The 27,732-nt window shown below is 43.3% G+C and overlaps 1 protein-coding gene and 1 non-coding gene across 5 annotated transcripts; both read right to left on the bottom strand.

The window, feature by feature from the left end:
* Qtrt2 (queuine tRNA-ribosyltransferase accessory subunit 2) lies at positions 1 to 27,724 on the bottom strand. Of its 4 annotated transcripts, none has more exons than XM_028872100.2 (10): positions 27,575 to 27,724; positions 27,326 to 27,466; positions 19,523 to 19,743; positions 18,302 to 18,357; positions 13,921 to 13,997; positions 12,044 to 12,256; positions 7,526 to 7,725; positions 4,670 to 4,821; positions 3,011 to 3,128; positions 1 to 1,290 (listed from the first exon to the last, which is right to left on the bottom strand). In XM_028872100.2, the coding sequence occupies exons 3-10, from the start codon at positions 19,720 to 19,722 to the stop codon at positions 1,059 to 1,061; spliced, it is 1,248 nt and encodes a 415-aa protein (XP_028727933.1). In that variant the 5' UTR covers positions 19,723 to 19,743; positions 27,326 to 27,466; positions 27,575 to 27,724; the 3' UTR covers positions 1 to 1,058. The 4 variants fall into 4 exon arrangements, with proteins under 4 accessions (XP_028727933.1, XP_037065647.1, XP_037065648.1 ...); XM_037209752.1 differs by having other exon boundaries at positions 27,334 to 27,466; XM_037209753.1 differs by having other exon boundaries at positions 27,372 to 27,466.
* On the bottom strand, positions 24,987 to 25,120 carry LOC114695015. The gene has a single exon (XR_003734786.1). It is a non-coding gene; the product is annotated as a small nucleolar RNA SNORA84 (small nucleolar RNA).
* Positions 27,725 to 27,732: the final 8 nt, after the last annotated feature.

The raw sequence follows: 27,732 nt of genomic DNA, 5'->3' as shown, positions 1-27,732 counted from the left end.
TGTGTATTCTTTAGAAAAATTGATAAATATAGAAAAGCACACACTAAAAACAAACAAACATAGATTCACAAAAAACCCAGGAAGGACAACCAGCCTCAGGGCCTGCAGATGCCAATCACCAAAAGTCAGGCCAATAGTAATTAATATTTAAAGGTGACGAGTATGGCTGAGATTCTAAACATTTTGCTTCAAACAGATATCATCTGGTCCCATCCGCCATGCCTGTCCCCATTTACTCTGAAAAACAGGCATGGAAAAAGTCAGGATCTGCCTGAGCTTACAGCTGAGTGGAATGCAAACCGATCCTCTACGGCCAGGCCAGGATTCTGTCCACATAACATAAACACACAGCAAAGGAATCTCCCCCACGTGACAGAGCTAGTCATTATGCAGTTAGGCAGTTTATGAGCCTGGGACAGGTCATGTTGGATCTGTGCAACCAGACAAAAGCAGCCAGGCAAAATTTGGTTCTTAATGGGTAAGTATGCTGGCCTTTGGAACACAAGTCGTCACAAATAGACCAAGTGGCCAACTGAAGTCAACTGATCATAAAAGCACTATGTGAGCCCCATATTCCAAGGGAGCTGAGCATGGGTGAGTCAAGGGAGCCCTTCTGAATGACTGCACTGTCATGGGAGCACTGAAATCCAAAGTATGCCCCAAGGCCCTGAGAGCATGAGGAGAAACAACCAAAAAACCTTTGGTGGAATCAGTGAATTCCTTCTCCGGGCAATGGCTGTGCCTCAGATGACAAGCTACTCACACAGTCTTCTCCATTCAGCCATCAGAAGCTCGTCACCCTTTCAAAAGTCTCTCTCCATCTAACGCGTTGTCTTCACTAAATGAATCTCTATCTCCTAGTGGAATAAGCCTAGAAAGTTTAAATCATGGTTCAAATCAATGTGATCAATGTCCACTGAACTCTCCAGAAGACCTTCCTCTACACTCCCATGGACCGTTTGAGGCAGACGTCTTCAGTCCCACCATGAAGGTTGAAAGCTCAGATCTCTGCTTCTTAACTGTTTCCAGAGACAAGGCAGGTGTGCATTTTCCAGTTCTCAAGACATTTGTCTGCGGATGAGTTCTTTCAACTGTGGCAGTGTGTCACTTTTGAGTGCTTCCCGGATGGAGCAGAAAAACTTGAAGTAGTGTTCAAAGTTGTGCGTCATAAGCAGGACGCCGGCCAGAAGCTCATTGGTCACCAGCAAATGGTGGATGTACGCGCGAGTGTGATTCTTACAGCAGTAACAGGAGCACCCGCTCACGAGCGGGCGAAAGTCTTCCTGGTACCTGAGAGAGGAAGACGGAGAGTCCAGGAAGTGAATGAAGACTAAGAAACTGACAACCAAGGCCAGGGTGGCTAGAGATACCCAGAGAAACCAGGTCTCGAAGAAACAGACAAAGGAAATCTACAACACAGGCTACTGCCTCCACCAGAGAGGTGACCAATGGTAAGAACAGCCCTGCTGGGTACTTGCACAAGGCGTGCCCTGACAGACACGGCCTTACAAGTCTGGGGCCTGAGACATTTGGTCAGTCATCCATCACGAGCATTACCGGAGCTGGTGCGAAGCCCATGGTGTTAGGACCGCTCTTCTGGCAAATACTGCTCCTCCTCCACTCACAAGCACTAGTGTTGCGGCCACCGCACAACCTCCATAACTTAGCGAAGCTTGCAGAGCTCCACACGTCCACCGTTTTAGCCAATCTCTGCCTATCTCTTGGAAATGACCATTTGGACTATCCTTTTTCAGATGCAGACTACTGCTGCATATTTAGAAGGAGGGCTCGGGGGAGATCCCTTGCCCAGGGGCTTGAGTCTGGGCTCTACCACTCAACTGGGCATGTTGTTCAGCATCCAGCTGTGCACATGTGTCTCATTCATTAACCAAAGACACTAACAGCCCACCTCCCTGGAACTGTGAGGCTATTAACAGAGCTGGTGCAGCAAAAAGGATTCAACCCTGATACTACACTTGTGTTACCTTTTATCACCTACTAAGGTACGTGACTTTTTCAAGGTCACATAATCAAACGCAGTATTAGGATTTGTCCCCAAAATGTCAACCTCGGCACTGAGAATGAGCATACTAAAATTTCCAATTAGATCTACAATGTAAAGGCTGTTTTACTAGTAAGAATTTCTATTACCCTAATATTTGTTTAAAAGGAAACAATAGTCTTGGCTATTTTAAAGAAAATATTAAAAGGTGTAGATCACTTCAGACCCACAATCAAGAAATCACAATAGAATACTAATAGGAAATAGGAAATTTGCATTATTTTATAAGTTCTCAGGTCTATACCATTATTAGACAACCATGAATAAGTCAGAACCCCTAAAACAACTCCTTATAAAAACCAAATTCACCAGTGCTATGCTCACAGAGAAACCACAATCTGAGGCTGGTGACTACCACTTTTGGTCAAATGCAAAGTTACAAGACAACTCAATTCTTTCTTCTTTTTGCTTTTGAGACAAGATTTCTTATGTAGCTCCAGCTGGCCCGGAACTTGCTATATAGATCAAGGCTGGTCTCAAACTTACAGAGGTCCACCTGCCTCTGGCTGAGTGAACCCACCATGCCTCCCTCAGTTCACGCTTCGTTGAGGGCCGATTTAGAATCTATATAGTCAAGAGGACTCAGGCTCTTTTCAACGTACACGCTCCACTGTGTCTAACTTTGCAATCCTTATTTTGCTCTGTTGTTACTAAAAGTCATCAGAAAAAAAAAGAAAAAAAAAAATCAAGCAATGGATTCGGCCTCTTTCTGACAGCTTTTCTAAAGCAATAGTTATCTAGCTTAGTTTTCTGACAAGACAAAGTACCCAAAGTCATCTGCAGAGGAAAAAAAGGTTTTCTGGAACCATATTTGAGAAGGCCTAAGTAATGTCCAACCATAAATATTTTACGAAGTCATAAACTGAAAAGGGAACAGTTACATAAACTTAAGACAGACTGAAATTAAAAAGTCAGAAATCAAAATCTGAACTTTAAAAAATTTCTTACTTTTTCTCTTTCAGATTAATTTCCAATGATGTCATTTCTTGGTTGCACCCAGTTGCTTCGATTTTCTTTATTTGATCCAAGCATTTTATTTCTTCTTGGATTCCATTTTGTTGCAATACTGAAGGGAAACCAATAAAAAGTCTTGAACGATCAGATAAGGAGTGCACACTGGAAAAATTTTTATTCTAGTTATAATTTCACAACCTTTGACCCTGTAACTCCATTCTTAGAATTATCCCAAGGAAATCACCTACAAAAAAACAAATAGCAGTACATTGCCGGATGGCCAAAGACTATTATCTACACCATCAAGACAACTGAAGACAGCTAACCAAGTCCAAGCTAATCATGGATCCAAGTACATGATATATAATCTGTCATAAAGGAATGACTTTAAAAAAAAAAACTGACTTATCATGATGGATGTGTAAATAAACTGGGCTTTGTAATAGCACATATTCCAAGTGGGTTAATGTAGAACATGGCTTTAATTTATGTCCTCTGTGTGGAGACTCTGGCCCTCCAAGAAACCCACAGTACCCTTGAGCTCCTTGCTTAATGGAGAAACATTCCCTTGAACGGCAAGAGAAAGACCAGCTACTCTACAGAAATCCAGCTCCTTTCAACACAGGAAGTGGAGGAGAGGTATTCAGGAAGCGAATGATAACAGTCTGTGTGGGTCCAAGAGAGCCAGATGGTTCTAGAAGGGTAATTTTAGTACAGCGACACAAGCACTAAGTACAAAATGCTATGGAATTGTCCACACGAATTGTGTGCTGAGAGGGAACACAAGAGAGCTCTGGCATTTTGGAAAATCCTTGTCATTTGGGGAAGAGCTGACAACTGTCTTTAAAATCTTCACTAGGTAAAATTCCACAGACTTTATAGCACACACAGACACAAATATGATTGAAGAGTTGAAAAGAAAGTGAGAGGAAGAAAAGGAAGCCCTTCTCTGCAAGCTGGTGTGTGTGTGTGTGTGTGTGTGTGTGCGCGCGCACGCGCGCGCACACGCATGCACGCTCGCGCAGGCCACTCATCCCTAAAGACATGCTTCAAGGGAGTAGGCCATGGTCTGGGGCCCGGGTCCTCTTCCACTACCAGGTGTGTCAGAATCTGAAATAACTAAACAATAAAAGAAAATGGCAGCACTTCAAAGTAATATTAGCAGAACAAAGTAGCTTTCATATCTCAGTGTGTAAAAAACAGCCCAGAAAAGCAAAAGGCGACCCAAGGATCCAGTGACGGTGAGATTCCCTGTGAGTTAATTGCATGGGGCTTGCAAAAGGGAGACAAGAAATCTTTTGTGGATAAAAAACAAATTAACTTTTAGTAAGCTGTTCAAAGGTTTCCTTCCCTTAGACTTTCATCACGATTTACTCTGAATTTTCTCTTTTACAGACTGTGAACAAAGGAGGTCTTGTTTTGTTCACCACAAAAAAAATCACATCCTAATACTGATGACCTACATGTACAATATTAAGTGCCTTGACCTAGGTGCCAACATCCCAGGGAACACAAAGAAGAAATCAAGATGGACCTTTATGAAAGACTGGTGCCACATGTACATATTTGTGCCTTGTGACTTGAGCCAAAAAGTCCCAGGAAATAGGAGAAACCTATTGAAAGCCAAGAGTGAGGGGAACGTTAAAGACCCACATGTCTCTTCAGGATTCAGCTGGCAATCAAAGGTGAAAGTCAGGGCACAGCCCCGCTCCGTCACTTGATAGGGGAAAAAACTCTCAAATAAGTCCACTCCTCTTTCAACACACTCGAGCACTTCATCTGGCCGGCTGACCCCGCAGATGAGCCTGGAAAGACAGTCATAAGAACAGCAGCAACGTGAGCCAATGGCCAGAAAGAAATCAGAGAAGGCTTCCAAATCAACAGAGCATTAAAAACAACCATACAAACACCAGCAACCAAGCAAGCCCAGGGAGGCAAGTATGTGAGGCAGGGCTTGGAGCTCTGAAGGACAGGGACATGTCCTTGACACCCAACTCAACTGGCCATTTAATCGCTGTGTTGCTTTGGGCAGTTCCTTTTCATCCCTGGTCTTGCTGTCTCACTTCAAGAGCAATTACAAAGATCTCCACGGAATCATCCTGGGGACCGAGGAGGCAGTTGAAAAGCAAACAGTATCATTCGAACATTTCCCATTCCCATCTTTTCTGATCCGCCTTCCTGGTCACAGACTGAACTTTCCACTCTGTCTAAACACTGCACAGATGTTTTTAAAAGATACAATTTGCCTTATTTCTCCATTTTTGATGGTATTTTACAGATTCTTTTAATAGTTCCTCTTGCTCTCAGAATTTCAGCTCTGACTCCAGGATCTACGACTCTAGCTGGCTTTCTTCATATTTTCTTTGCTAATGAAAAGTCTGCCTGGGAAATGAAATGGTATCTTCCAAGGGAAGGGCTAAGGCAGTCTGGGAGCATTAATAATTTTCAAGCAGGTTTTGACAGGAGGCAAGACTCAGAGATGTACATGATTAGGACTGGCTAGCTGCAACTATTTCTTTTTTTAATATTTGTTTTTCTACCCATATCCCTTTTCATGAATTAGAGGAGAAAAGCTTTCATACTTTCTGATTCTTAAAAGAGTTTTCAAATGGGTTTATGTAATATTAAACAAGTAGAATCCTTATATGTATGCCAGCTTTCCTGACTACAGCCTCCTTCAAGTCCTGTGAGGTTTCAGAACTCCACTCCAACTGAAGCTGGCATTTCTACACACTTAGAGAAAAACAACCCCAGCTTTCAAATTCAGAAAGAGACATCTGTGAGCACTTAGCACAAAAAAGTCCAGAAAATGACTAGAAAAGCTCATGCTGAGCTGTTCATCTGCAGCACAGCGAAGGGGGTGCCGTTAAAAATTGGTGTGCGTGTGTTTGTGTGTGTGTGTATGTCTGTCTGTGCATCCATGTGTGCGCACATGTGCAGGATGATTGTGAGACCCTCTTCTGGGGGATCTTCACACCCATGTACACAGGTGTGATTCACTAAGCTGTCCCTAAGATGCGTGTGTGTAACTGTATCTGGCTTTCAAAAAGTACTAAGATTATACAAGTTCTGTCCAATAGCCCTTGAGAACAAATCGCATCTCAGGGTCAAATTTCCCAATATATCACAGGTTAAAAGGCAAGAATATTCACATTAAGGATAAAAGACTCAAAAAAAAAAAAAAAAAAAAAAAAAAAAACAACCAACTTTTAAAAACTGACATGTAAATTTTTCACAAACAAGATATTTTGGGATTTGTAGACACCACAAAATGGGCCGTGTAGCCAAATAACAAACGCATCATCCCATGCAATTACCATTTTTCTGGTGACAACACTTAATTCTTATTCTGTTGTTTTCAGTAAGTATTATCATCAGGAACCACAGTCATCAGGCTGCAGAACAAACCCACTGACCTTACACCTCTAATTTAAACAGAAGTACACATCCTTTGACAACATCTTACCCACCCTCCTTGTTCCTCCTCCCCAACCTTTGATAAGCACCATTCTAGCTGGACTTCAAGGACAGGGACATTTTCAGGTTCCTCAAGAGTGAGTGAGATCACACACAGGCGCCCTCTTACTGTGCCTGATTTATTTTATCCAATGGAATGACATTTAGGTCACCTGCGGTTTTTGGTTTTGGCGTCTGTATTTTTAATAAAGCAAGAAAATGCAGTATATAGCTCAGTGGTAAAGTGCTTGCCTAGCACGCACAAAGCTCTGGGCTCTATCCCCAGCACTATATAAACCGTGAGCAATGGTACATGCCTATAATCCCAGCACTTGGAAGGCAGAGGCTAGAGGATCCATAGCAAGTTTGAGGCCAGCCTGGAATACCCAAGACTCCACAGAAGTAAAAATAAATACATTAAAAAAAGAAAACTTGGCTGGGGATTTAGCTCAGTAGTAGAGTGCTTGCCTAGCAAATCCAAGGCCCTAGGTTTGGTCCTCAGCTCTGGGGGTAGGTGGGAAGAAAACTTAGGTACTAGTATGACCTCAATTGCTCTGAAATCCAGAACACAGAGATCATCTCACCTCTGTTACCACTGCAGTACTCTGAGATATATGTAAACAATAGAACCAACCCTACTAGTTACAGCAATTCAAAAAAAAACCCAAAACAACGACACTCATTGCTTGTCACAAAAGCAGAAACTTCTTGAAGGTCCTTATTAACAGAGCACATCTTCCTGCTGCTAGGCACTGCAGATTTCAACATGCTTTGACTTTACACTCATCTCCAGGTACCACGTTACAAGGAATAAAAAGGAGCGTTTGTATTTGGCTCAAGAATGAGAGGACACAGGGTAACATTTGTCCTCAGTTATGAGAATCAAATAAACTAATGTCATGCCAACTCTCCCCCTCTGCCTTGATGGAAACTGCCCAGCTGGCTGAGCATCAGACAGGACATGGGAAGCACACCCTGAGTAGACTGCATCACACTGTCACAGCAGCCCCGCCCCTCCCAGGAGCCTGGCCTGCATCCTAATCCAGCACTGGCCTTGGTTTGTCCTCCGGCAGCTCTTTGGTGACTGACGACAGCAAGTGCAGCCTGGTTTCTGGGACCGTGGGGTTCCCTTGAAAGCCGTCCAGAAGGAAGCCCCCCACGGGCCGCTTGGCTGTCTCTCGTGCCGACCTCAACCTCTCTTCCATCACATCTCCACCTTCAATCACTCCAATGACCACACTTTTCTGAAGGACCTGAGAGAAGAAAGAATTGAATGCTCTCAACCATTACAAGAACCCGAGACTTTTGCATGAAGTCCAATGGACAGAAAGAGCTCATTGAAGGTACTACAGATGAAATGTTTAAGGGTGGTGGTGCACCCCAAGAACCTTTAGGGCTCTCAGGAACACACTGTAAAAACAACATGTTTTATGTTTGCCATGAAACTAAATGTGCTCTGAGCAGGTACAAAAGAAAAGTCTGAGTTTTGGTTTGAAGGACTCTCTAGGCCTGCTCTGAGTAACCTCCAAATCTCTCAGCTACATGTAACTTTAGGAACAGAGGCAGTCTGTTCCTAAGACAACTGGACTATCTACTTCAAAAAAAAAATAAAGATCCCTGCTCCCATCTTCAAAGAGCCAAATTTGATAAAACTAACATCTACATATAAAAAATACACATATACAAGTATTAGAAACTTTGTTGAATTTTTTATTGTCGGTGTAGGAGAAGGGCCTTCCTAGGCAAGCTAAAGGCTCACGGGAAATGGCTGACCTGCATAAACAGAAAGACCTCAGACCTTCTCAAGTGCAACAATCGTAACAAAGGCAAAGAACTTATTCTTTGGAAGAATAAATATCATACAACAGAAAGAGCTCTAGAAAGCTCTTGAAGGAAATGACCATTGTCGTCCCCCCCCAAAACTAGATAGAACTTATGAAAACAAAACTATAAATGCAGGTGCTCTGCGCACACAAGGCTACTGAGGTCACTAGAAATGAAGTGCAGGTGGGAAACAATGAGACCCTCACCTCAGCAGTAAAACACTTAACAGAGACAAGACAGTGGATCAAAAGTGGGAAAAGAGCATCACATAAAATCAAAAAATAGTTCAGTTTGTTCAATGAGATGTCCCCATAAGTCTCAGGCATTTGAATACTTGGTTCACACTTGGTGGCTGCTGGGGAAGGATGAGGAGGTGTGGCCTTGTTGGAGGAGGTGTGTCACTGGGAGTGGGTTTAAAGTTACAAAAGCCCGCACGGTACCCAGTGTGTTCTAATGCCTCCTGGGACTCTAACCCTCTGAAACCGCAAGCCCAATTAGATGGTTTCTCTCATGAGTTCTCTTAGTCACGATGTTCTGTCACAGCGAAAGTGACTAGAACAGGGACAAGTAGCCAGTGTTTATCAAAATGCCAATTCTTTTATCTTTCCGTCATAAAATTCAATCTCTCTTATAAATGTATTGATTCATATGTATCAAGGTATATTTTCAAAGATGTACAGGAGAATGAAAAACTAAACTAGAGATTAGAAACAGTACAGCTTCCTAAGCTGTTTTAAAAAGAATGCAGGAGAAGAACTAACACATGCACTGATGGGGAGCATTTTAGGACAGTTAGCAGAAAACATGCAAACCGCTTTACATATGATTGCATTCATGTACTGCAGATATGCCTATCTATGTACTAAATATACACATGCAAGTGCCTCTGAAGATAAGCCTTGCAGGAGACACACAAGTCAAAAGCTGCTCTAAGAGGAAAGGGGGGCGGGGAAGGAATCTGGAGTGCTGTGGGAGGGATGTGCTCCTTCAACAGAAGGGACAACCAGACTATCCGTCTTGTTTAGTGTCGAGTACTTCAGGGGTAACTATGGTTGAGGAGAGGGCACAGGCAGCTTGGCTTCCCCAGTCTTGGTGAAGGATGGCAGGACCTGGACTAAGGCAGTGGCGGTGATGAAGAGGAGCGATGACATCTGACAACAGGACAGGGGTAGGATTCTGGAATGGCTGCTGCTTACTGTTTTAGTTAGGAGTCCAAGGAGATGGTGGCAAGTGCAAAGACAGGAAGTAGTTCTGAAACAGTGGAGGTGTGATGATTATTCTGTCCAGTGTATTCGAAATCACTGGGACATACACACGACAACTGTTCATTTAACCACGAAACAGGTAAAGCAAGTTATAGATAGGTGTGATACAAATCAAAGTGCCCGGACTACTTCAGTAGATGCTGGGCAGGATGCCACCACCTCCCCTTCCTGCTTCCACAGCAGATCCGGCTGAGAGACAACTCTCTTCCTGCAGCATTGGTACAATTCCAACCACCTGGATGAAACCACTTACTATCCCCAACCTAACCTAGGGATTATCTGAGGAAAAAAATGACCGAAACAGAACATGGCACAGCTTCAGTACTGAATGGTATTAAGAATAAGTTCCATAGCCAGGTGGTGGTGGCACACACCTTTAATCCCAGGACTCAGGAGGCAGAGGCAGGTGGATCTGTGAGTTCAAGGCCAGCCTGGACTACAGAGCGAGATCCAGGACAGCCAAGGATACATAGAGAAACTCTGTCTCGAAAAACAAAAAGAAACAAAAATAAGCAAATAAACAAACAACAAAAGAAGGGTAACATCCAGGAACCAAAAAGAGGAAGGAACCACAGAAAAAGGAAAAGATGCATGCATGCATACAGAGCAGACAGCTGTATAGACCTGCCCCTTCACATCACCATCACAGCTTTGTGTAGGAAACTCCTGTTCATGGAGAGAAGTTTGGTTGTGTACTCTACTGTTTAAAATGGAACACTTAGGAAAGGAGGCACTATTAGTAATATCAGGACAGAAGCACTCAGGATACAGAAAGGTCCCAACACTTAAAAACACATACAAGAATAAATGATAGGGCTGACTGAAGAACTCAGACGAGGGACTCAAGACTCACTTGGACTTTCTCGTCAGCTCTGCCACATTCCTTTAACTAATGTTACAAGCATGACAAACTTGGTTCGTAAGCCAATACCAACCGCCCAGATCCAGAGCAAAATCACTATGCTGACCTCCTCCGCAATCCTAGTTCTACTCAGGTCAGCAGTGAAGTTTCCTAATTAAGTTTCCCCTAATTAAGCTTACTAACCAAAATAGAGTTTACTGCTGAAGTCCAAATTTGGCCCCACCAATCACCATTACCATTTGTTTTTCAGACAAGCTCTCTCTAGATAGCCTAGGCTGGCCCTGAATTCACGATCCTGCCTCAGTATCCCATGTGCGGAGTGCTGGCATTACAGGAGAGAGCCACCAAATCTGACTGCTCATCCCCTGCTTCCTTGCGTCCTCTGCTCTCTGCGCTGTGTCCTTCACCATTCGCGAAACCTGCTCTCAATGCTGAGACTTACTGACACAGCCCTCTTCAGCTCACTCTAACACTTCACTGTTGGCTTACTGTGTGTCAGGCATTCTGCTATATGATAACGATACAAAACTGGCATGTAAAAACCATGGATGGAGACCACAGCTTGATAAAAGCAACGGCATAAAGAAATCGGTGCGGTACAATATGGCCAGGGCTCCAGCACAGCACACGCAAACAAAGGATGACTGGAACTTCCTGGAGGTGTCAGGGACAGTTTCATAAATTGATGAGTGAATGAAATGAGCCTGATGGAAGCAAGAGAGGGAATATGCCTGGAGATAAGAAAAGAAAATTCCAGAGGGAAAATACCTGGGTATAGGTGGCCCAGAATGAAACAAATGAATGCTTCAAGGAACTGCAAAATCATTCAGAAAGAACAGACTCCAGTCACAGGGTAAAGGCGTCCACGATGAGCAGGGGCATGCCAGGCGGCGGTAGACTGTGAGAGCTAAGGTGAAGAACCACTGAATTCTGTAGGAAAGTAGGCAGTGGGTTCACATCCCTGCTTTACAGTGATCTCCCAGGAAGCAGAGCTGAAGACAAACGAGAATGGAGGCAGCTAAGTCAGCCAGAGATGACCACCGACATGAGAAATAGAGCATCAGGAAGTGTGCGAAGGAAGAAGAGTCAAGACATGTTTAAAGAGATAGACATGTTTAAAGGAATCAAGGAGGAGTATGCAATTGGATAGTAAAGGTGCATGACCAGGAAGTCTTAAAACGTTTCAATTCCTGGGCTGAGGAACTTGGTGAATCCATAAGCTGAAGTTAAGTATTGAGAGAGACTAGGCTTGAGAAAACGAGACCAGGCGTCCAACTGCCTGAGTGTGAACATTCTAATGCACAACTTAGCTATAGTCCAGTATATATGTGGTTATGAGTCTCACAGTAAGAAAAGGAAACTGACAGTGTAGTATACATTTTCAAAACGGTTCACCAAATAACGAACACTAAGGGAGGTTTGGGGACAACACACAGAGCACAGTGAAGAGTTTACGATGGAATCTTGGAGAAGTAAACATCCTCGGTTCAGCAAAGGAAAACAGGACAGGTAGAGATAAAGAGGAGCAGGGATGCGGGCGGAGGGACAGCTGAGGCACATCTGGAAGCAGGAGGGAGGTGGGTGTTTCCATAGAGGGGCTCACCTCACGGGCAGCCTCACCTCAGACTCTTCCTGTAGTCGCAAACAGCTGTCCAGGAACTGAAGTGACCGATCCACAGACTTCCTGGCCCTTTTGATGGAAGTTGCATCTGTACACGATGCCTCCCCATCTGAGAGGCACTGGAACCAGTCTGGCTGCAGGGCCTCCTGAATTGCCATGAACTTGGAAACAGTCATTTCCACGCGACCTCCAAAACCCCACACGGACACAGACTGCCGTGGAACAAGAGATGAGGAATTAACAAGAGTAACAACATAAAGACAAAAAGGAAATAATTCATCCGGATGTGGCGACTCCTAACTGGAGAGAGGTGTCAATTCCATACCCTAGACGTGGTGATCCTAACTGGAGAGAGGTGTCAATTCCACAGCCTGGATGTGGTGAGGAAGAGATTCACCACACTCCAAATTTTCTAGGAACCTATGGCCTTGAGAATATCCTTCAATGGTCAACCAGTCCAACTTCTGAACTATCCTGCCACTTCTTTACCATGTCTCTCTGGTGCGACCCTCCCTGTCTCCACTCTTGTCTCCTCCACCACACCTCAAGCCCATGGAACCAGACTCTGAGACCTTTTTACCTCCCACGACAGTATACTTGAACATAAATACCTTCCTCCCACTTCCTAGTCTGGCTAAATACTATACATCCGTGAGGAAACTAATTTAAATATTTCCTGCTCTAATGTGTTCACCTCAGATCCTGGACACAATTCATTGCTCTCTCCTCTAAGTTTTTGCAGTAATTTGTATTTATACAAATAGAAAAACATACTATTTTTAAGTTGAAATTAAAAATCAAAAGCGTTAAGTCAAAAGCACAATTGAAAACAATATTCATGCTGGGTGGTGGTGGCAGTGGCGCACGCCTTTAATCCCAGCACTCGGGAGGCAGAGCAGGCAGATCTCTGTGAGTTCAAGGCTAGTCTAGTCTACAGTGAGTCCCAGGACAGCCAGGGATACAGGGAAACCCAGTGTCAAAAAAAAAAAAAAAAAAAAAAAAAAAAAAAAAAAAAAAAAAAAAAACAAACCTGTCTTGGGGAAAAAACCACAGTATTCATAAGGAAAATTAACAAGACAAGTGTAGAGGAAGAGAGTGTGCTTGCAGGGCAGTGGTGCCCACTGAGCCCTGCCTGATGCTATCCTAAGGGCTAACAGAGCCCAGCTTAGGTGAAACTTTTCATGGAGCTACCGATACTATTCTTCACTCGCTACAAGCTCTGGTTAGAGATCCAGCCTTCTAAATTCTGATCTACCAACAGCGGTAGTGACTGAGAGATCCAGCCTTCCGAATCCTGATCTACCAGCAGCGGCACTGACTGAGGTTCCACTACATAGAGGTCCACCTGTATAACTAACTCATCACCAACTCTCCTACTCTTCTTGGAGTGTTAAAACCACACACAGAAAGCCACATCCAAAGACTACATCTACTCTCCTCTCAGCAATTTCCTATTTGGCAGGTACCTGACCTTCCTCCACCGTCTAAGTGGTTCTCAACCTTCCTAATGCTTCGACCCTTTATAATATAGTTCCTCATGTTGTGGTGATGCCAACCATGAAACTATTTTTGTTGCTACTACCTAAGTGTAATTTTGCTACTGTTATAAATCATAACGTAAACATCTGGTACGTGACCCCTGTGAAGGGGCTGTTTGAGTTCCCAACGGGGTCGAGACCCACAGGTTGAGAACTGCTGCTCTAAGTTTTTCCACCAACATAAAAATGCTGAGGATCACCTCCTCAATCTTATGAATCGTCACAGTCTGTTAAATCATCACCACAGAGGGCATGAAGGAATCGTGCTAGCAGCCGAGGGCCACCACTGGGCTGCCCGGGACAGGGCTGCAGTCTTGAGGGTCCTTCTGAGAACATACCTTATTTGTCACATAACCAGCAGGGCCGGGGCTGACTGGGTCGTGCAGGGAGCAGTAGAAGAGGGAATCTGGCATGCCTGTGTAGACACAAACAGAACCGTTCAAAGGGCTAGGGGAAAAGCTCCCCAGCATGCCAGCATGTGCGCGGAGATAAAGCAACTCTAACCTCAGCCCACAGCTGGAACCTGATCTTGGATTTCTAGAGGGCCTGTGGAAAAGGGAGAAAAGAATCAGGGACCCTTCCAGCCTGAAAGAATTCAATGTGAAACTTCACATTGTGCTGACATGACAGAGTCTGGACACGTCAGAGAAGGAATTCAACTGAGAAACAAACTGCCTCCATGACATTGGCCTACAGACAAGTCTGTTGGGCACTTTCTTGACTAATGATTGATGTTGGAAGACCCAGCTTACTGTAGCAGCGCCATCACTGGGCTGGTGGCCTTGGGTTCTGTACTAAAGCAGGCTGAGCAAGTCACACAGAGCAAGCAGTGTTCCTCTGGGGCCTCTGCTTCTGTTTTTGTCGGACCATGTAAGTCTTTAAATACACCCTTCCACCCCAAGTTGCTTTTGGTCCCAGTGTCTTTATGAGACCAGCAGAAACCCTAACTAAGACAGAAATTGGTATCTGGTTCAGGGGACACTGCTGTGACAGACCTGCCCATGTTGTTTTGGGCAGCATTGTGAAAAGAAAGACTTTGGAACTTGGGGCTGGAAAGCCATTGAGTGCTCAGAGCTTACTGAGCTGTTGTGGGGTCCTGAAGATAATCCTGAGACAGATACAGAGAGTGGGAACCTGGCTGGTGAAGTTTCAGAGTCCCTCAAAGCTCTATCAGGGTCATTCTTAGGATACTCTGAATGGAGACTCTGTGGTTCTGATCAGCCAGAGCTGAGGAGTGAGCTGTGATTAATAAGACACCTGAACCACTAATGTGAAACCTTCGCTCTCCTGGGACAATCTATACTGGTTAGCAGGAACTGAAAAACCAACAATGATTCAAGAGATCAGCATCAATGTGGTAAAACCATCAATGAGGTAAAAACCAGCAATGATTAAGAAATCAGCATCAATAAGGCATCAGCACACAGAAGCAGTGGTCTAGAGAGGGCCAAGGCAGCATCTCATGCTGGCAGCCGAACTTTGGAAGATTCTCCCACGATACTGGTCTTGAAGGCATAAAGAGGTCATGGAGAGCAGCTGAGGCTTGGCACTATGAGAGCCCAGAGAGTCCACTGGTGATGGTGCAGCCTCAATTGCATGGAAACCCCAGAACTTTAGGGGTTAGGGAGAAAAGCTGAGGACTGGTACCATGTGACAGGGTTGGAGTCCCTGAAGGGAGGCCAGGCCATTGGCTAAGGTGCAGCTTGGGGAGGACCCAGCCTATTGGAGATGCCAGACCAGGAGACATCTGTGGTGGTATTGTGTTCCCCAAAATATTGTGTACTCTAATAAATTTATCTGGGGTCAGAGAACAGACAGCCACTAGATACAAAGGCTAGAAAATGGTAGCACTCACACCTTTAATCCTAGCATTCCAGAGATAGAAATCCCTCTGGATCTCTGTGAGTTCAAGGCCACATTGGAAATAGCCAGCATGTGACACACGCCTTTAATCCAGAAAGCCAGCCTTAATCCAGAGAGGGTGGTAGAAAGCAGAAAGATATATAAGGCGTGAGGACCAGAAACTAGAAGATTTTGGCTGGTTAAGCATTCAGGCTTTTGAGCAGTAATTCAGCTGAGACCCATTCGGGAGGACTCAGAAGCCTCCAGTCTGAGGAAACAAGACCAGCGGAGGATCCGGCAAGGTGAGATAGCTGTGGCTTGTTCTGTCTCTCTGATCTACCAGCATGGACCCCAATAACTGGCCTCGGGTTTGATTTTATTAATAAGAACTTTGAAGATTCCTGCTACAGACATCTGTCAAGGACAGCAGCAACTGTGGGATGGAGCTGGCCTGGCCTATTACATAAGCTGTGTGTGCTGGGATGCAGACCTGGAGAAGGGCTGCTGCCAGGGTCCTCTGGAACACAGGTAATCGTGAGTGAACCTCCGATGTGAAGCACTGAACTTTTCTTTCTTTTTTTGTTTCTTTGTTTTTTGAGACAAGGTTTCTGTGTAACAGCCCTGGCTGTCCTGGAACTCGCTCTGTAGACCAGGCCGGCCTTGAGATCCGCCTGCCTCTGCCTCATGAGTACTGGGATTAAAGATATGTGCCACCATGCCCGGCTAGCACTAAACTAAACTTTTTATACTTTTGAATTCTGGTCTTGCTTTGATTTGATTATAACTGTGCCCTGGTTCTTCCCCATTAGAGTAAGGAAGTATGTAATTTATTTCTTATATAAATATGTTATTTTATTTTATATATAATATATAAAAAGAAGAAATAAATTGATACTGAACGGGGCCCACAGTTCAGAGACTTTGGACTTTCAAGAAGACATTGAGTTTTTAAAGAGAACTTGGAGTTTTAAAGTGTTTAAAATATTTTTAAACTGTGGGACTTTAAAGTTATGTTTAATGATACATTTCAGTGACACACTGATCAGTCTAAATTTGATTTGGACTGATTTGTTTTGTTTGGCTGGTTGATTTTATTTTTCTTCTCAGTTTTTCGAGACAGGGTTTCTTTTTGTAGCTTTGCGCCTTTCCTGGAACTCACTTGGTAGCCCCAGGCTGGCCTCAAACTCAGATATCAGCCTGGGCTCTGCCTCCCGAGTGCTGGGATTAAAGGGGTGCGCCACCACTGCCTGGCTGGTTTTTGGTTTTCTTGAGACAGGGTTTACTCAGGCTAGTCTGAAATTCACTCTGTAGCCCAGGCTAGCCTTGAACTCTGATGCTCCTGCCTCTTCCTCACCATTGCTAGGATTTCTGGCCTGTGCTACCACTTTTGGCTCAGAACTCATGATCAAGTATGCTAACTCAACCACATGGTGGTGGCGCAGGCCTTGAACCCCAACACTCGGGAGGCAGAGGCAGGTTAACAATAATCATGGGTCCCTAGGACAGGATTACAGGGAAGCTGTAGGATACTGTGAATGGATCTAAATTGAATCTCACTTTCAGTATGTTTCATGGACCCAAGATGAGAGTTTTGAGGATCTTTAAGTCAGAAAGGAAATAATTCGGTCTAAAAAATCTTTTTAAATGATTAATAAGCTAAGGGCTGGAGAGATGGCTCAATAGTTAAGAACACTGGCTGCTCTTGCAGAGGACCTGGGTTCTATTCCCAGCACCCACATGGTGGCTCACAGCCACCTCTAACTCAGGTTCCAGGGGATCTAACACCCTCTTCTGATTTCTGTGGTTACCAGGCATTCACATGGTGCACACACACATACAGACGAAACATTCAGATACATAAAGTAAATATTTAAAAAAATGATTAGTCAACCATATATACTTAAATTTCATATGGTACCCCACATTTCCCATAGGATTTCACTTAAAAAAAAGATGAAAACAAATTTAAAAAGGTAAAAGCCCCTGCAGTGTTCTACCTTTCTACCACTGAAATTTGCTAAATTTCCATTATTACAATTATCTCCGGCAAGTGCACGCTAGTCATGGGCACTAAATGAAAGGCCTGGAGACTTCAAAGCTGGTGATTACAATTGTTCTCAGTTGACGGACACTGAGATTACATAATCCTCTCTTCTGAACCAGCGAGGCATCAGGCAGCTTCCCTCTAAAGTGGACAAATGGATATAGGAGTCATTTACCTAATGAGGCCTAGATGTTGGGGGAGTTGAGGAGAAAGTGGTCCACAGAAGACCTGGTTCTGTAGCCACTACCTCTAAGGCTTTCCCACAACTAACGGGGCACATACATCTGCACACAGAGTCCTACCTCCGGAACAAAAGATCATACTAGTCTGTCAGAACACATCTGCATCCTCTTCTTCATGAATGAGGCTCATGCCTGGGAGATGGCTCAGGAATGTACAGACACTGTGGTCTCGGCTCTAGTCTCGGCTCACAACTTGGGGTGCTGCCCCATACCTGCTTACCACAACCACTGCTTCCACCCTGACCTGGCTAACACCTGTTCTCCCCTAATCCAACCAAGATGCACCCTCATATTCTTCCTCAAGAATTCTTCTTTATTCTGATCCCCTTTCACATGTACCTAGAACAGATATATACGCTCCTTGTGGTCTGTAATGATATACGTATATAACCTTGACTCTACAAAGCAGCAAGAATCATGTGTGCTTTTCAAAACCTTCAATCTCTAATACTTCATTCTTAGAGGCCCCAAAGATGATTATTAAAAAGAAGAAATAAATGTATGAGCAAATCACAGTAAGTCAACAGGACTTCCAAACTCCAAATTAACACATCACAAATCACACACAGACGTAATTGAAATAGTCGTTACCTATAAAGCTCCCAACTCCTTTCTTATACTCTGCCAAGACTTCATGATGTTCTGCCCTGTAAGAAACACAGAACAATGCATGCCATAGCAAAGGATCATTCTTTAGCTACTCTTCAACACCGAAACCCTCTTCTCCTCACCCAATAAGCCAGCCACACGGTAGTGAATGCCATCCTCAACCCCAAAGCCCATGGCTTTTCAAGAGGTGCAAACTGGCAGGCTGGCTCATTAGTTAAAGGGGAGGGAGACGATTTGCCAGTGTGGCATGAGCAGAAACTCTGACAAAACCACAGCTGCTTCAGAAGACCTGCATTTTCTACCCTTTCTTGCCCCTTTAAAATCACTGTTAACACAGTAACTCAGTTACTTGATCACACAACAGCTTCAACGGAACAGTTAGTTTATACTTAACAAAATGATTTGACCCCACTTATCTCATTTCAGTAAAGCTGTACCAGCAACTGTGGGTGCAGAGGGCACAGGAACCTTTGAACTCCGTTTGTTCTTACATGCAGGGAGGAATAGAAAGGGCCTGAAGGTTTGAAGGAGATGCAAAGTATTGCCAACAGACAGGTCTGGTTTGTGGTTCCGGGTTGGACCAAATGTTGTGTAATATTTAATACTTTTCTGTGGTGATGTATTGTGTCCCCCAATATACTGTGTCCCTCAATAAAATTTATCTGAGGATCAGAGGAAAAAGCCAGTCACTATAAGTAAACAGAGAAGTCAGGCAATGGTAGCACATGCCTTTAATCCTATCACTTGGGAGGCAGGGATCTGTCTGGATCTCTGTGAGTTCAAGGCCACACTGGGGAACAGAGCCAAGTGTGGTGACACACACCTTTAATCCCAGCACTAACCAGAGGTCTGTACCAACAGACAGGAAGCAACAGAGCTGGGCAGAAAGAGGAAGTGACGAAGCTGGACTGAGAAAGCAAATGAGGGAGCAGAACAGAAAGGCATGTAGGTGTGGGTATACAGGAAGTAAGTCTCTCTCTTTGGAAACTGCAGAGTTGGTAAGGTGAGGTTAGCTGTGGCTTTTCCTTTCTGGCTCCGTAATTTTTTATAAATAAGACCGTTTAGCAATTTGTCTACACTTTTCTTCTGATTTCATTTTTAAAATCTATAAATTATGCATATGAGGAAAAAAGAAAGAAAAGAAACCTTCCTCTCTGTTACATCCAAGGGCTGGGTACCTGAATGGTTAGGTTCAGCACTCACAAGGTTGACAGTGTGAGCTGGGCCATGGCTGGGACCCCATGGATATTGTGCAGTGTGTGATGCGTCAGGTGTGGGGCCGAGCCAGTCCTGGTGTAGAGAAGACAGCCCGGAATGTCCACCGTGCAGTCGCCTGCTTTGCCCAGGTTCTGTATTGTTCCTAGACGACAGCCATTAACGACTTTGATGAGACTCAGCTTCATCACTAGGGATTCTTCCAGGTTCTGAGAAGAAAAAAGCATTACATTTAGAAGACGATTCATGACATCTAAAGGCAAAGAAAGTAATGTGTACAAAAATGAACAGCTGCATGTCTATTATCTCTAGTTCACACCTTTCTTGGGGATCAGAGACCAAGATTCTTTCTCCAAGGTCCCATAACAAAATGATAACACCAATCACTTTGAAAAGTAGAGAGAGAGAGAGAGACAGAGACAGAGACAGATACTTCTGTGGAAGCTGATAAAAACAAAGCAAATGAAAGGACTGAAACAGAAAGGTTAACTGTAAAAAAACTGCACATGAGGTCACTCAGCCTTGAAAACCTGCAGGGAAAGGTCATACTACTCACGGCACAGGTTACTAATTTGAACCACATTTCTTTCTCCAACTTGTGATGATAGTAAGTAATACTGTTTTTCCCCCTCCTAATAGTGTTGTTCAATAAAAAGATTCCAAAACAGTATAATGAATATACATCAAAGACTGCACAGCATACAATATTATCTGCAAAGTGGGATCATATTCTAGTTTATTCACATAGATATGAGAAACTACATGAGATTATAAATGATCCACGAGTGATTTCATAATAGAAAAGGTAAAACTTTAAAAAAAAATACAGATATTCTTTCTAACTTCTACAGAGATACCAAGAAGGTTTAAAAAAAATAACAGAAAACATTATTTGTAGGATGTTGTTCAATAATAGTACTCAGTGTGAAAAATTATGGTTTTAATGATGCACTATGGAGTTCGATAAGCCAGCAGGTAAAGGTACTTGCTGCCAAGTTTGCCAAACTAGGGGGAAAGAAAAGAACTGACTCCCAGAGTTGTCCTCGGACCTCCAGATATACGTGGCACAGTACCTATACACACACACATCACACAAACACACACGTTTTAAAGTTTAAACGTCACTGGACATATCAACGTTTTATAAATACTTTACTACATCACTACAGCAAGGACTCTTGGGAACTCTTGCCAAGTGGACCAGGCCAAGGGTTTGTGTGCAAGTCATTGTATGGGTGCTCATTCCCATGAATGCATATATGCAGAGGCCAGCAAGTAACCCCAACTTCCCAGAATCCACCTGTTTTAGCACCCTATTGGTGAGTTAGAGGTGCACAGCGGCCACACCAGGCATTTCCATGGGTGCTGGGGATCCAAACTCAGGTCCTCGGGCTTGCAGAGCAAGCTTTACACAGTGATTTCGCCCCTTAGCCCCTCCCCAGTTTCATTAGTGAATGATTTATTATAGGTATGTGGTAAACTGCAACCACAGAGCACATCATCTAAGCATTACTTTCAAAGACAATCAACAGAGTTGGAGAGACAGCTCAGTAGGTAAGGAGATCGCCTTGCAAGGACAAGGACCTGAGTTCAATCCACCAGCACCCGCACTTTTTAAAAGCTGGGCCTTGTGGATGGGGTACATGCTTGTGATCCTAGATCTGAGAAAGTGAAGACAAATGGATGCCTGTGGGCGAGGTGGCCAGCCAGCCTAGCCTCAACAGCTAGCCCCAGACCAATGAGAAACCCTGTCTCAAAAAAGGTGGTCCAGGCATGAAGAGCGGCACTAGATGTTGTCCTCTGACCTCCATTAGCATGCACACATGTGCCCTCCCCATATACACAGACGTGACCAAATAAACAAGCATTCACATTAGATAAAAAGGAATTCAGAAACACAAATATTACAGTTTAAGAACTAAGTTCTTAAATTTAAATAACATGATTATTACAGTCATAAGAATATTAGACATCAGAATAATACATATGTATATATATATATATCTTCTGTACATTCTAATGAGACTTCATATAAATTATAAAACCTAGTACAAATGCTTGTGAAAAAAAGTCAGTTTCCTTTGACTATAACATCATTTCAAGTTGACACAAATGAAGAAATATAAAAATTATCGCTATTGGGGGTTGGAAAGATACTTTGGACACCAAGTGTTTGCCATGTAACCTGAGTCCAGACCCCCAGGACCCATGTAAAAGCCAGGCACATCAGCGAGGATGCAGAACCCTAGAGCTGGGGGTGGGGTGGGGGCGGACAAGGAGGGCTGGCGGAGGCTTGGAGCTCATTGGCCTGCCAGCCGAGACAGATCAGTGAATTCCATAGTCAGAGAATGACCCTGCCTTAAAAACTAAGGTGGAGAAAAGAAGGACGGGGTGGGTGAGAAGAGGAAGGGTGGGGGAGGAGGGGGAGGAGGGAGGAAGGAGTGGGGGAAGAGAGGGAGGAAAGGGGGGGGAGGAGAGGAGGGAGGAAGGAATGACCTGGGAGGGGTGAAGGGGGAGGTCTGTAAATATGATCAAGATACACTGTATGAAATTCTCAAAGACTTAAAATATTACTCTAAAAAGAAAGGGTATAAAACACTTAACTTTTCTAAACTCAATCTCAACTTTATTCTCAGTTCTCAACTCCATCTAATTTCTCATCTATCAATAAACATTTACATTAGTTATATCAAAAATACAGCTACTAGAAATAAATGCTAAGGGAAAACTAACATTTTTAACAGTGAACAGTATAAAAACTACTTTTTCAGATGGTAGTTGTTTAAACAATTAAAAGATGAAAATTCATCCTGCAACATTATAAAAAACCTAACTACAGGCCATTAAGAGTGTAACCTAGAAAACTTTACACCAGACTCCTGTTCCTCATTTATTGGACAGAGCTCATTTTACAGCATTCTAAAGCCATGCTGTAGTGAAGAGCAGTAAATATCTGAGAACAGAAGAACCTAGTTCAGAAAGTTCTAGAAACCAGAGCCTTCAGAAAATGTTGCTTGAATTGTTTAAGGCATGTAAAGAGCTTAAATGTACACAAGCTATATTTTTAAATTAAATTTAGAGAAAGTAAGAGCCTTCACAGGGCAGTATCCGAATTAATTTGTAAAAAGTAAAGCTTAAGTATGGACAGAGAAAACTTAACATTATCAAGCACAAGGAAAAACTATGTAATGTCATTTTCAAGAAAATGGACGGAACTAGAGATCACTGTTACATAAAGTAAGTCACACACAGAAAAAGTGTCACAAGTTTTTCACTCACACATAAAAATTAGAATTAAAGGAGGTCATTTTGCACAAATACATAGAACAAAATGACAGAGGTATGCAGAGAACCACTGCAGAAATGGTTGGAAATTCTGTTCTAATCCCAAGCCAAAATGCAAAGCAAAACTTAAACTAATGCAAAACTTAGTGATTAAAAAAAAAAAAAAATGAAACAAGTCAGCAATTCCAAGAGCAATTTTTAGAATTGGAGACTAAACAACCAAATCAGATAAAGGAAAAATGGGTCAGTAAGTACTTTGCCCTACAGAAGACCCATACAGGAAGCTAAATATAAAATTGGGTACAAAGAGAATTAAAATAAGCAACAAATATATTCATAAGGCAATTGTCACAAATGCTCTCAATATAAAGCAATTCCTTCTCCAAGATCAGACCAGCCACTGCTCAAAAGTGTAGCAGTTTCAAGGGTGCAGAGGCTTTTACACCTGGAAGTCCAGGCTCTTGGCTTCCAAGACCCACTCTTCTGGGGGAAGCCCAGTTCCTCAAGAGAGAAGAGTAAATAAGAGTCCCCATCATTTAACAGGAGAGCCCGGAGCAGAACTAACTTAATCCTGGGTGCATTCTCCATCACCCTTTCCCACTTTGCTGTGACTGAAGAAAACAGCTTCTTTCACTCTTAACCAGAACCATGTATCTGTAAGCCCTGGGCACAGCTGCTCACACAGTTTCTAGTCACAACCTCTTTTTGCCAAAGAAATTGTCATAAAACCTATGTACATAAAATAAATGCAAAAAGGCCGGGCGGTAGTGGCGTACACCTTTAATCCCAGCACTCGGGAAGGCAGAGGCAGGTGGATCTCTGTGAGTTCAAGGCCAGCCTGATCTACAGAGTGAGTTCTAGGACAGGTTCCAAAGCTACACAGAGAAACCCTGTCTTAAAAAACAAAACATCGTTAATAACAAATCATAAAGAAAATACACATATAGTCTTACCATTTACTAAAGAGGAAGGGGCTGAGGAGATGGCTCAATGGTTTAAGCACTTGTGTTGCGTGGGAGGGCAGGAGTTTCAATCCCCAGAACCCATGTAAACACCAGGTGGGTATGACAGCCTGCCTCTAACTCCAGCCTCGGGGCAGAGAGTATCCCCAGAGCAAGTCGGTTGGAGAAACCAGCAATGCTAATGAGCTTTGGGTTTGACTGAGAGACCCTGTCTTAGTGAATAAGGTAGAAGGATGGAGGATTCCTGATGTCGTCTCAGACCTCCACATGCATGTACACACACAAATGGAAACAGGTTAAAACAAATTTGCATACTAATGAAATGAACATGCTTGCTTATTTTTTTACATAAAGAATTAAATATTGGCTTAATATCTGATACTAAGGAGATACATCTTGAATATTTTTCAGAGTTGATTAAAATTTGATTTTATAATCATCAGTGCTGTTCCTATAAGGGCAGAAAGCTTTGTATGTAGAGTAAAAACATGACAATTCACACGACACAAAAGTCCTGAATTTGAGCTGAGGCGTTTGGGACAGTACACACAGTCTAGCTGTGCATTCAAACCAAGGCTGCAGTGAAGCTCCACGATGCAACACCCCGTGGATCATTTGTCTGATGTTTTTAAATTCCTATTTGATTGTTACACATTCAGAATGCTTGTACTGTTGTGAAATTTTCATATGACCCGCCCCCTTCATTTGGGCAAACCCATATGAGGTTGAGATTCACAACTTAAAACACTAGCCCTTCGAAATGAAGGACAGCACTGGAAATATACTTAAAATTTATTTTATTACATTTATATGTGTGTGAGCATGCGCTATACACTAATGCATATTAAATGTGGAGATTAGAGGACAGCTTGTAGGACTCCGTTCTTCCTTCTACCATGTGGGGCCTCAGGAATCAAACTCGGGTCACAAGGCTTTGTGGCAAGTGCCTTTACCCACTGAGCCATTTTACTGGCCCTAGAAAATGCACCTTAGCTGGAAATCAACATTCAAAAACAAACGGAATGGTTTTTCAGAGCTAGAAGAACCAATACTTCCTATCCTCATTCACTGTCCAATGTTAGATATTTTTCTAATTGTAACATTCTAATATACAAGTCTTTATTATGAATTAATATATGCAATATAGACATAAACGTATACTCATGTACATAGGTTTTGGTTTTTGTCTTTTTTTTGTTTTTAAATAATGTACCAATGACCGGGCTATGGCAGCTGCTGAGAAGAAACAGCTCCCATGCATAAATCACAGGGGTTTCTCTGGCCCACTGTATCCACTAGAAAGCTGTACCTACACAACAGCCTCCAGCAACCACAGGGCGTAGCTTCTAAAACATAATTTTGGGAGTGGCACAACCTGAAATCCAAGCACAGCTCAAGCTGCAGACCAGCGTCTCCATGACATCAGATGGTCCTGTCTGTTTATATGGCCGCGCCTCCCTTCTCACTTACTGTGAGTCTCTTCTAGGGCCGGCTTTATCTTTTTCATCTCACTTCCACAGATAAAGCTTTTGGGGGTCTTAAGGAGGAAGCCCTAGAGTGTAGGGAAAACTGACAGGCTCTGAGCAAATCTGTGCATTCCTGACAACACCCTGCCATTTTTTGCCCTCATCTGTCAAGAGAGAAAGAATGCTTAATGCTTCTTGAATGGATTGTCTTCATGGAAAGGTGCCCTAAATTTGGGGCTGAGACACCGGCTCAGAGCACTTGCTATTTGTGCAGAGGACCTAGGTCTGGTCCCTAGCACCCAAATGGCAGCTGACAACTGTCTGTAACTGCAGTTTCAGATCAGATTTCCTTTTCTCATTTGAGGGTACCATGCATGCCTGTGATGTACATACATACACGTAGGCAAAAAATAGTCACAGAAAGTAAAAAAAATGCAAATGATGATCGAGTAAGTCTAAATGTTATTGATCACAATAAAGATAGACTAATCTCATCCACTGAAAGGCCTAACAATTGCAGTAGCTACACTTATTGGGTATTTACTGTGCTTTATACATTAACTACATTAACCCTCATACCAAATACAACATAGATCCTCACCTGCCTTTTATAAATCAGTAAAGTGAAGCTAATAAAGTCACTGTTGTGCTTTGAATAAGAATGGCCCCTGGTGGCTCATATATTTGAATGTTTAGTCACCAAAGAGTAGCACTATTTGAAAGGATTAGAAGGATTAAGAGGTGTGGTCTTTATTGGAGGATGTAAGTCACTGGGGGGTGTGCTTTAAGGTTTCAAAAGCCCATGCCAAGCCCAGAGTCTATCTCTCCCTCTGTGGCTACAAATCAGGATGTAGTTCTCAGCTACTGCTCCAGTGTCTGCCTGCATGCCAACATGCTTCCTGCTATGATGCTAATGGTCTAAAACTCTGAAACTGTAGGCAAACCCCAAATTCAATGCTTTCTTTCCGTTGCTTTGGTCATGGTGTCTCTTCAGAGCAATAGAACAGTGACTAAGACAGTCAGTGGTATCTGGCAGAGCCTATCCTGAAATTACATAAGTCTAGTTTTAGAGGCTATAATACAGACTGGTGGACTAGGAGAAACTGAAATTTGTCAAATAGCACATGAAATGTTTCCATATTAACTGTGATATTTTTCATTTTGCTACAGTGTTTTGTTTTGTTTTTTCCTATCTCTCTCCTCCAATCCATCTGCTCAGCCTCTATAGCAATTGTTCTCAACTTGTGGGTCTCGATCCTTTGGGGGTTGAGTAATCCTTTCACAGGGATTGCCTAAGACCATCAGAAAAACACAAATATTGCCGGGCAGTAGTGGTGCACACCTTTAGTCCAAGCACTTGGGAGGCAGAAGCAGGCAGATCTCTGTGAGTTTGAGGAGAGAGAGAAACAGATATTTGCATTACGATTCATAGCAGTGGCAAAATTAGTTATGAAGTAGCAACAAAAATAACGTGATGGTTGGGGGTCACCACAACATGAGGAACTGTATTAAAAGTTAGGTCTCGGCATTAAGAAAGTTGAGAATCAGTCCTCTACAGGCTTTGTAAATGGACACATAATATATTATGTTCACTTCTCTGAACTCTGCTTCTCTTTCAGAAAAACTAGGCACTTTTTCCAAAGAACAAACATGAACTAACTCTTCCAAATGAACTACTGTTGTGACAGTGTAAGATTTGCATGTAACACAACCTCTTCAGCCATCTTCTGTTTATACTCAAGTTAGGGGGCAGGTGCTGGGACTATGGGGCACAGCCTTCCTTATCATTTTTCCACCAATTTAAAGTTTGGTTTACATTTCCTGGCAGAATGTTTTACATACATTGATTATCAATCATTACAGTACTCGCAGGATGTAGGTACAGTCCCATTTTGTCAGTGGTAAACTGAATTGCCAACAAGTAGTTGGGTCCAAACTTCCGGTTCTAAATTTCTGCCCTGTCTTGAAAGTATGTACTTTCACCTTCAGTGGACTGTTCTTCACAACATCCAGGCTTGGCTACTGAGGTTCAGTTTCCTGTTAGTTCTGTTAGCCATCCCTGGAGCTTTAGACCTTACCCAAGTACCTGGTAAATTCAGAAACACTTCCGGCTGAACAGCTCACCCTCGGGCTGGGGCCGGGGGAAACGAGGTCCTTTTCTCTCTCAGATGTGTATATGTCCGGCAATCTCACTGGTGAGATTCTGAGCTGGCAGAAGCCTAGACCAACAGGAAATCAGAAAATATCAAGGTGGGAAGTGGGACGGAAATGCAATCAAGAAAATGGGCACGACTCACCCGCCCCCATCAGGGAAAAGAGACACTCACCCGCAGATTACAACACTCGGTACCGCCAGGACCCTTAAACTCCTTGCAGAAGATAACACGTGTTCCGCTCGCAGAACTCGCGGCCCACCGCCTCCGCTGCAGAGCCAATCAGGAGGCTTGCGTCATCACCAGGCGCCAGACATAGGCAAAGGCCCGGC

This window comes from Peromyscus leucopus, chromosome 12 (assembly GCF_004664715.2).
Source record: "Peromyscus leucopus breed LL Stock chromosome 12, UCI_PerLeu_2.1, whole genome shotgun sequence".
Taxonomy (NCBI): domain Eukaryota; kingdom Metazoa; phylum Chordata; class Mammalia; order Rodentia; family Cricetidae; genus Peromyscus; species Peromyscus leucopus.
This window is presented reverse-complemented; position numbering and strand designations above follow the sequence as displayed.